The sequence below is a fragment of the Fukomys damarensis genome, unplaced genomic scaffold (genome assembly GCF_012274545.1).
Source record: "Fukomys damarensis isolate Sample0158 unplaced genomic scaffold, DMR_v1.0_HiC HiC_scaffold_35, whole genome shotgun sequence".
Classification (NCBI taxonomy): domain Eukaryota; kingdom Metazoa; phylum Chordata; class Mammalia; order Rodentia; family Bathyergidae; genus Fukomys; species Fukomys damarensis.
This window is the reverse complement of record NW_022900947.1, coordinates 50340547-50351547: the sequence shown is the minus strand read 5'-3', so window position 1 is coordinate 50351547 and position 11001 is coordinate 50340547. Positions and strand designations below refer to the sequence as shown.

Here is an 11001-nt window from a genome sequence, read left to right as displayed (position 1 = left end):
TAAAGTCTGATGTACTATAAATTTATAATTATCTTTCAAATATAGTCAGCTTGGTGGCACTGTGACTGCCTCACAATATGGAAGGTCCTGAGTTCGACCCCTGGTACCAGAAACACCACAAATATATTATTTTGTTCTCTTACAAAGCTACTTTCTTTTTATGATCTTATTGTATCTTCACTAGAACTATTCTAATATCTGTAAACTAGTCTTCCCCTTGTGCCACTTTCCCAATGTAGTCTGCTCCATGCACAGAGCCTTCATTTCAGTTTTACTCAATATTTTCCTGTCATGTTTCATTAGTAAACAACCAACCAATCAATGAATCAATAAAAACATGACCCAAATGCATACACTTTGATATTTAACCCGATGTACTATAATTTGGACACGTTTCCACACCTCATTATTCTCCTTCAGAAAGCCGTGCTTGGTTCTCTTGGTGCCCTTTTCACAGACTTCACTTGGCCTAGCACATCCTCTGCACATTCTAATGCACCTCTGGGTTTACATCCCTGTGACCTTCTTCAGAACATGAGCGCCATTCATCTTCATACTTTCTTCAACTTGGCTACCTGCATGGCCAAGAATGTGCACTCCACAGTGTGGCCAGGTGAGTAAACGAAAGCCTTCCCGGTGTGCACTGGAATACAAGCTTCAGAGTGCAGACTTCAAAGGGAAAATGGCCTTGTTTTGCCCAGTTGTTTCTAGACCACTTCCCAGCATATCTGGAGATTTCACGTTTGTTTTATGAGTGAATTCTCAGCCAAAGGCGATCTTAGAGATACTAGCAGCATTCTTCCGCACTCTGTCTTGCTGTGTGTCTTGTCATGGTTACATCTACACACATTCTGTCACCCTTAACAAAAGAAGCTCCTTGAAACCAGTGCAGGGGTATAGGCCCCTTTATGTCTCTCATGGAGCTGTGTGCACCAGATGCATTTTTAAAAGACATAAATGAAATTAAATGAGTGAATACTAAATTGCAGTTATGAAAACATTTAAACAAATGATTAATTTGGTCTCTATTTTAATTTTTAAAAACTTATTCTATAAGTACATGGACTTTTAAGAAAAAGAAAAATTCACTGGGAGTACATTACCCTAGTATCTTTTCACAGGCTCTTTCATATTTAAGCCATACACTAGTATTAGCATTGTTTTGATAATCGAGTACATTGTTTGTCAGTGATTATGATGCTTCCAAATGAAATGTTCCTTGAGACCCCTATGTGGTACCATGTGTTTACTGATGAACTAATTGTTTCAAAAAATCAGGTAGTATAAATGCAAATAAAATGAATTCAAATTTGACAGCAGCTCCTGTGATGTGGCCTTGTTTAATGTTTCTCAGAACTGAAAGTGCCCTTGTTGGTATTGTTAAAATGTAGAATCACCTACAGCTGATCCAACTGGGAGAAGAGACTTTATGTTTCTAACAAGCCCTACCTGTCTCTGCTATTTGTCAGGGTCCCTAATCTGAGAAGCAAGGTTAGATCAATGATCCTCAAGTTTGCCTCAACTAATCTTAAAATTGCATCTCAAAAGGATTGTATCACCAGCAGGAACATATACTCTTCTCTTTTGGAGATTTTTTTTTAACACCAAAAAGTTCACACAATAAGAAAATAAATTTATTTTTAAAAATTGTGATAAGAAAACACACACCAAGAGATCTATCCACTTAACACTTTTTCTTTTCTTTTGTTTTTTGTTTTTTTTTGGTACTGGGGCTCAAACTCAGGTCCTTGTGCTTGCAAGGCGGCACCAGAACCGCTGAGCTAAATTCCCAGCCCAACACTTTTTCAAAGTATACAGTGTAGTATTTCAAACTCCTAGCACAATGTCGTAAGACAGATCTCTTCATATTTTTCATCTTTCATATTTGCAACTTTATATTTATTGACTAGTAGCTCCCCATTTTCTTCCTCCAGCCCATAGCAGCTACCTTTGTTCTCTCTGCTTCTGTTGGTTTAGGAACTTAAGATACCCCTTGCAGTGAAATGTGAAATCCTTTCATAATAACTTGTTTGGAGTCATTTGACAGTAACTTGTGAAGACCACATAGAATGATAACGTGAAGAATAGAATGAGCAGAACTCCTATTGTATCTGTCCTCAGTTGTTAATAGTTTGGTATGACATAGTGACTACTAAATCTGTTTTAACACAAAAATGATGTGTGATGTTTTCAAACAAATGTGAAACTTAATTATTTTGAAATTATGGACATCATAGGATGAGTGAAAGAATAGCATTTATATTCTCAGTTTGCAGAAAGTAATAGAGAAACTTGCTGAGCCCTCCTTTCTTTCTCTGAAGAGTGGTCATTATTATTTTATATTAAATTTAATATAATGTCTTGTAAATGTAAGCATTCAACACATCAGTACATTGGAGCTCTTTTATTTTTATCAGTAATAAAAGATGAATTCCACAAATAGTGTGTTTCTACTGCACAGATTCTGGGCCCTTCATAAATAATTCCGAGTAATGGAAAAGCTACTCTATGTTTAAAATTAAAATCATGTTTTGACATGCTTTATGAATGCCTTTTTATGGATTTTTTGATAATACACTTTCAAAATTATTGGCAGATCTACTTTTTGTCTGTACTTCAAGCTGGATAATGGAAGGTGATTTATACAGTTTTATTGAATTTACCAGGGTTGAAGTAAGCTACGTTAATTATCGCCAATGTCAGTTCTGCAGGCTAGCAGGAACTGAGACAAAACATAAGCCAAACTAAATGTAATTAGCATTAAAATGACTCAAGCATGAAAAATAATGGAATGGGTTCTGAAGTGTCTTATTGTTGTCAACTGAAAAAGATTCAACTTGTTTGTAAATGTTTATTTTAATTGCCTTTCCCCCATCATCTAAAGTAAGAGAGGTTTTTTATGTCCCTATCATATTTCCCAAATAACAGTTTGGTTTTGACATTACAACATACACTGCCATAAATAATTAATCTGAGTTTTTAGAGTAGGTGATGTTAGCTGAAAAGACTCATGGGAGTCTCCCTCCTTAAAAAGTAATCGCTTTTTCTTTCCAAATGTGAATTATTCAGTGACACCAAGTTTTCTGATCAGTGCCTTCTCTTCTCTCTTCTGAATTCAGAGAAGTTTGGGCGGGATTGATATACAGACTTAAACAAGTAAGACAGACTTTTACACAGGAATTATATCCAAATCCTTCCCACTAGTCCCGAGGTGAGCTGTGTAAGTGTGATGGGTTCTCCACAAGGTTTATAGCCAATGATTCGACCAGCTGCAGATCGAAAGTATCTGAGGAAAAATCACTTTTGTAGCGAACATGTTCGGACTTTTCCCCAGATCAGCTCTTCCCTAAACAGCACAGAAGAGCCTCTGCTGACACAGCGCGCTCACCTGTCAGCTGTTTTGAGCCATTGAGGTGAGGGTGCTCGTGGGTTCTGGGTAGACGTGCTGCAGTTCTCCACGAGGGACTTGAGCATCTAAAGATTTGGGTATCGGGTGGAATCCTGACACCGGTCCTCCAGGCATTCCGAGGAGCCCCTGTATTCACTGATGATGACCCAGAACTGTCAGATGGATCCACGTATGAGATGATAGGCAGAAGACGTTCTAGGATAAGAGAGAAGAAACGAGGTATCATGAGAAGGCGTCTAGGAAAGGCCTGCAAATAAGAGCAGTGTGCGGTAGAGTAGAAGGTAAATGGGACTGGGTCAATGTTGCACTTCCGTGAACAAGGCGTGTGCTCATGGGGTAGGAACTGAGAGGCACTGGGAAGGCAGAGTAACGAAGTTCAGGTTTTCCAATCCTTTCTAACATCTGTGGAAGGAGAGCGTAGGCACAGTGAGAGCGGCTGTGTGGTAAGAAGCTGGCCAGCGAGGTTCCCTGACCTGTGAGTGCTCAGCTTCATTCCTCTGTGCCTCTGAGTCTCTGAGATGAAGCAGAACCCAGGGTAGCGGGCGGGCACCTGTACAGCTGCGGGCGCCAGGACAGCTCAGCGTCACGGCTCGGTCCACTCTAACCCCGATGCCAGGGGACCTGTGTCAGAGCAGTTTGACACACCTGGGAGGTGTGCATTGATTTTGATTCTTTGATAAACCTACAGATCTAAAGAAGGCTCTAAAATATAATGATAGGACCCAAATGGGCCAATGCAGAAGCTGTCCTTTAAAACAAGTGTGAAAATATCACCAAAATAAGCCAGAATTTGGAAGCATTCTCTATTCCTGAATAGAACTTACAAATATACTAAAAAAATTTGTTTTTTTTGGTACTAGCGATTGAACTAGGAGCTTGTGCATGTGAGGCAGGAGGCAGAAAAATATTGTTTTTCTTGTCACATGGTGAGAGTCATTTCAAAATACAATCTAAATCATTTCTTTTTTTTCTCTAACTGTAGTATTGCGTTTCAATTTAGTTTGAAAATCAATATCCTTCTCCCTGGCTGGGCATGGAAATGCAGATCTCTAATCTTAGCTCTCAGGAGGCTGAGGCAGGAGGATTGTTGCAAGTTTGAGGCCAGACTGAATTACATAGTAAGACCCAGGCTCAAATAAAGCCAAACAAACTCTTCCCCTCATTTCCAGTTTCTTCTTGTTTTAGAAAGGAAAAAGTCCAGGGCCCTGGCCCCTGGATGTATTTGAGCTGGATAGGCTCCTTTATGAGGGGATGCCTGGGAACATGTTGGGTCTCTTCCTGTTAGGGCAGTGGGGCCTCCTTCCTCCTCCAAGGTTCCCATCAGCTGGTGGCCCCTGTGCACAAGCCCTGCACATGCGATGTCTGTCTCATGCACCTGTCTACAAGCGTGTCTGGTCAGATGAGCTTTTGTGTAACTTTTACTAAATTCAGAAAAGCCAAAGGAAATGTGTCTGCCCCTGTGATATACCATTAAAATAATATCTTTAAACTAGTCTAAAAGATAATTACCTGTGTGAAATTGGCGTCTTCGATCTCAGTATCCTGAAGTCTTCTAGGTTTTTGTGATCATGAAACGAGTTCTTTTTCTTCCTACTTACAGCTTTCTCGTACATCACTGTCACTTTCTTTATCTATATATGCACTCTGACATACCTGGTATGTGTGAATACTCAAGTGCCAGCTCTGGGTCCTGCCTCAATTCTTCAGTGAACGCAGATAACCCACCTGGAGAGAATCATGAAGCTTATTACCAAGCATTTTATAGTTGTATAGGATTTGTTTCCTATCGCAGCATTTAAGTTAAGTAGTGGAATCAAACTTATATGTTAGGAAGTTGTTGCCAGAGATTTTCTTTTTATGAAATAAAAATAGTTTAAATGAATGCTCAAGTTTTACACGGTATCTTTTTATTATAGAATTAAGTAGTTTGTATTAAAATGTAATGAGATTCATATGGAATATTAAAACAAGAAATGCTGTTTTAGACATTTGCTCACATAGCCAGGGGATTTAGTTGTGTATTTCTCATCTACTGCTGTAGACACACTATGTGCAAAGTGTCACAATTTTTATGGGGAAGAAGAAATCGCCTATTAGTCAATTTATATCTAACAAGGATATTAAACCTCAAAACAAGGTTGATCAAATTTGTAAAATAATTAACACACTGCAAATCCTAAGCCAAAACCCTGGGAAGGAGGCTTCTAGAGGAGGGAGGAGGTGCCATCCTAGAGTTCAAGGGTGGCTGAACGCAGAGTTCTAATGACCAAGATAGCAGAGAAAAGACCAATGTCACTTCTTGGCGAGGGATGGGGAGGTGCAAGGGTGATGACATTATACTTTTTATGTGGTATTCTCTCTGGGGCACTGGCTAATTCTGTTTTCTGGCCAAAATATGAACAGATTTTCCCCACAGGTTAGACTCATGCACCAGTCTCTGGAAACTCTCACAAACACACCTGATTTATTACTGTACTGGCTTTCTAGGTATTTCATAATGCAGTCAAAGCAAGACCTAAAATGCATCATCACAGTGAGTTCTGGTGCTGAACACCACGCAGCTCAGCCCCAGAGTCTGTCTTGCTAACTCTAGGCTACTCTTCCACATTGAGGAGGGAAAGGATAAAACCCCTCCTACCAGAAGTCACAATGTCTAGGGAAAATTTCCCATAGAAAGGGAATAAGAACAGCACTTTGAACAATGAAAAAAACAAGGTTGATGGAGATGGTCATAAGAAGTTATAAATATGTGTGCATTTAGGTGGGAAAGTACAAGATAAATTCAACAGGTCATAAGCAGGACAGTTAGACAGGTAGAGTTTTATTTAGAATTGCCAGATAGACAAATATGTTCTAAGTACTTTGGTTGGTATTTGGTATATCATCACCTCCACTACAACAGAATTTGTCTGTAAACTCTTTTACTATTTAGATAACATTTCCTCCTGGAAACTTTGTGTGCTCATTTATATCTGATTATTTTGTCTGTTACTAAAACCTTATAATGACTTTTCTCATTGGGTCAATTCATTGAGTAAACCATCATTAGGTCAAGACTTTGCTTGCTATTGGAGGACTTTTTTAAAATGGGTATGTGTCTATCAGCACATATGTATACATATAGTGAATGTGTAAATTTGGACACTGATGATGACTTCATGTAGACTTATTCTATGAGACTTCAGTGAGACTCGTTCTATATAAGAATGCAAATTCAAAGAATGAACTCTGTGAACACATTTTATAACACTCTGTTTTCCTTTCAGGTAAACCGGTAATGATAGTAACAGAGTACATGGAGAACGGCTCTTTAGATACATTTTTAAAGGTGAGAGTTGAAAATACTTTAGTTTTTCAGTGTTGTATATGTAATGACCATGATATTGAGGTTAAATTTGATCAACTTTCAAGCCATATTTTTGAACAGGATAAAACTATAGAGTCAAAAAACTATATTCCAAAATTAACTGTGGTTTATAGTGGCTTTTCAGAAATTTTTTAAAAATCCAAATTACATGTCCCTATCCAGTATTGTACTTAGGTATGTGCTAATTTGAAAAGCAAACAAAAGAAAGTGGGAATGAAGAAAGAAAGGGTAAAAAAAAAGGAAGAGCAGGAAAGAAAAATAAACACCGGGGAAGGAAAAGCTTTATAGAAATTACATAATATCTGGCAAAGAGAAAAACTACCTTGTGTCGTACATTTGATGCAGGCATAGGCGTCTGTGTGTGCTCATAATGGACTTGGGGACCAGACACTATGTCACAAGTGCACTTCGTCTGTGGCAAGAGACAGTAACCAGTGTCTTCAGACCCGAGTTTCAGGAAAGGATTGTTATTTGTTTCTATATGCTCATCCTCAGGTTTTAAGTATTGGTAACTAAGAGTTTTAGCTGACAGCTTCTTTCAGACAGGGAAGCACAATTTTATGTCTGCTTAAACCTGGGATGGATGGCACTGTGTGACTTCAATATTGTGATCACCACTGCTGATTAGGGAGAGTGTTGGGATGGCATTGGTGACTGTTTCAAGAGGGGCCATGTGATAAATAGGAGAGTTCTCAAATAAGCTGAATTTCCCCTCTAATCTCCACCCTCCTCCAGACTGTTTCCCCTGATCCATGTTTTCAAGTTCTGTTAAGGTCCTAGCATCCCTTTATTTCCAAATAAGTATCAGTTTAGTATTATGAGTTCGTGTGACTACTCTAAACTCAGTGCTTTGGACAAAATCACCATCTCCTCATGTTGCTAATATCTCGCTGGCCATTGCTCAGCATGTTTTCTCCACCTATGGCTGTCAATTATCTCTCCTGTACACATCACACATACCCTCATGTGTCTGTCCAGCAAGTTTCTTTTAAATCGCCTTCCTTTACTCTCATGCATCATAGGGGTTTGCGCATTACTCCAGCCTAGTCCCTGCCTTAGTTAAGGTCAGACCTGCTGATGCATGAGAGCAAAGGACTTACAATGCAGAAAAATAGATAAATAAAAGTAGCCAAGTGAGATGTTTGACAAGCGCTCTCAAAGCCTTTATCTGCTTTGAACAGGAAAGCATTCTAAGATAACTACATAGTTTTCTAATATTTCCCATTCTCCTTCCGATAGAAATTGTATGTGAGTTTTCATGGATGGTAATTGTTCATTTGGAGACTGAAGGAAGATCCTTTCCCATTTCCTCCTGTAATTGGGCTGCTAGGCTAGCACTTGTGTAATGTCTTTACAGAAAAATGATGGCCAGTTCACCGTGATCCAGATTGTGGGCATGCTGAGAGGCATCGCGGCAGGCGTGAAGTACCTTTCAGACATGGGCTACGTGCACAGAGACCTCGCTGCCAGAAACATCTTAATCAACAGCAACCTTGTGTGCAAGGTGTCTGACTTTGGGCTTTCCAGGGTGCTGGAAGATGATCCTGAGGCAGCCTACACCACACGGGTAAGCTCTAACACACTGCATTTCTGACAGAGACTGCAGGTGTTTGATTTTTAAATATTTTATAGGAAATAGTAAAAAGGGCATTCACCTAACTAAGTCAGGAGGAGTTAGACCATGAGAGAGAGACGAGAGAGAGAGAGAGAGAGAGAGAGAGAGAGAGAGAGAGAGAATCCAGTACTATTAGGTCTGTAGAAGCAAATATTAAACTCACATAAGGAAAATATTCACCATCTGAGTCTCAATAATTTATTTTTATCAAAGATGCTAAAAATATAAAGTTTGAGCTGCTAATGGATATAACAATGTTAAAATCATACATAAATTTGAATGTAAAAGAGTGTAAAGGCAAAATCTCCTATACTAATTATATACAAACACACAAATACATATGTGAATATCAACATAGATGGCATTATTTGATAATTTAGGCTATCTGTATTGTAGTGTCCTCAACTGTAACATGAATACCAACATATGTGGATCATACTTTTAAAGGTTTACATTGCAGAATAAAGAAAGACCTATTCTTTCAAAAAATTGGATTTATTGGCGATATTGAAATGGCTAATTACTTTTCTTAATACTAGGAAAACTGTTAACTGTTAAGCCTACATATATGGAAATCTAGTCACTAACTCATTGTCATAATTAGCATGAATCAACCCTTTCTTACCAGCGTAATTGCTTCCTGAATTGATCTAGGACATAAAAGTTTCTCCTGTGGAAAACTGGATGTGGTTACAACACAATATTGTACCTTTTCAGTTTTGAATCCCTTCAAATAATCAATATTTGTGTAATTCTAAATATTTTTAATCTTATCGTTAGACACCTCAATATCTAAACTCTTTTGTGATGCCTGGGATTTCTCATGTCTTTCACTGTCCAAATATGTTAACTTTTGTTTTAATACATTTTTATCACCTGTCATTCTCAAAACAGGAAATATGTGCATTCGTGTTCTATACAACTTTTTTAAATGACATCCATAGACAGTTTAAAAATAGGTTCTTTAACTGATTATAAGGGTATTTTTACATTATTTCTTTGTGACTCATGGATGTTCAGGGGTTTGTACTGTGCTGAAGGGCAAGAGTAATTAATCTGAGCAAATAAAGCCTTCCAAAATCCTGCTTAGTAAGTCAAAAAATTAATTGATGAGAAATCTGTCCTCTTTTAACTATAATTGTCACTATCTGCATTAAATGAAACCTCATTTAAGAATTCTCCTGGTAATAGAGTTCACTTAATTTTTATGCCCTAAGCAAGAAATAGGTTATAGAAAAGTCTGTTGCCAGTTTGATTGTTGACATCTTAGTTAAATGCAAAAAGTGAACTTTTCAGGGTACAAGTCAGTGTGTCATCCTGTAGATTTGGAATGAGAAATAGTTTCTCTGGTGTGAATAAAGTATAATAGTACATAAGATCCTAATGAGATAATTGACAATATAAAATAGGAAGAAAAGGGCTAAAGGGCGTAGGGAAAATGGGAAGGGTAGGGGAAAGGTAATAAGGGAAAGGAAAAGAATATGAGAAAATGGAAATAAAATGTTTGTAAATGGGGAGGGGTGGATGGGGTGAAGGGAGGGCAGGGGCAAGGGGAAAAAATGAGAACCAAGACCTGTCATGAAAAGGTATGAGATCTCAATGATGAATGTAACTGTACTGTACACCAAAAATGTACCAATAAACTCAATGAGGAAAAAAAAACAGATTTGGAAGGAGAGACAAAGACAAAGAAACTACGCCTTTGCAAACAATGTTGCTGAAATATGGTGTGGTAGCTGATTGTGGAAAAATTCTGAGATGAGTAGATAATGGAACTGGAATAACAAGAATGATATGTACAGTGATCAGAGGACCAGGAGAAACTTGTGGGTTAAAGTTTAGCATAACCAACCAACACTTCTTTTTTTTTTCTTTTGATTGAGTTTATTGGTACAATCTAAGTATACAGTACAGTTACATTCATCATTGGGATCCTGTAACTTTACATAATAGGTCTCAATTCTCATTTTTTCCCCTTGCCCCTGCCCTCCCTTCACCCCCTCCACTCCTCCCCATTTGCAAACATTTTATTTCCATTGTTTCAGTTTCTCATATTTTTTTCCTCTCCCTTATTATCTTTCTCCCACCCTTCCCACTTTCCCTACACCTTTAGCCCTTTACTTCCTATTTCACATTATTAATTATCTCATTAGGATCCCTGTGTACTACTATAGTTTTTCACACCAGAGAAACTATTCGGTATTTCAGTTAAAGAAATTTCTATATGAACATTAAAAATAGGGATTCCTAAAATAAAATTTAAAAGGAAAGTAAAAGAGAAAAGGCAATGATGTAACAATAAAATAATACTTAATTCTGGAGATGAAAATGGTCCCTCAACATATTTAAATTGCTTCTTGCTCTTGTAGTCTTATCTTATACTTTTTTTCATTATATAGAGAATACTTTATTAGTTTCTGTAATCAAACCCATGTAGATATGACCTTACATATTTAGTACAATGCGTTACCCCTGTACACACGGAAAAAAAAAATAACATTTCTAGACCAATATGGCTGTCCATTTCTGTACAATGCCAACTCAACACAGTAAATTGGGATAATTTTTTCCAAAGTTGACAGCACCGTTAAAGTTTCCCAAAATTTATAT

At 37.8% G+C, this 11001-nt stretch overlaps 1 protein-coding gene across 4 annotated transcripts in view; it reads left to right on the top strand.

Moving 5' to 3' along the window:
• Window positions 1–11001, top strand: part of Epha5 (EPH receptor A5) — a 306726-nt gene that overhangs the window by 265373 nt on the left and 30352 nt on the right. For all 4 annotated transcript variants that reach the window (XM_033758857.1, XM_033758856.1, XM_033758855.1 and 1 more), the window contains 2 exons: window positions 6676–6737; window positions 8134–8343. In XM_033758857.1, coding sequence (XP_033614748.1) covers window positions 6676–6737; window positions 8134–8343 — 272 coding nt within the window. The remainder of the gene's footprint in view (window positions 1–6675; window positions 6738–8133; window positions 8344–11001) is intronic.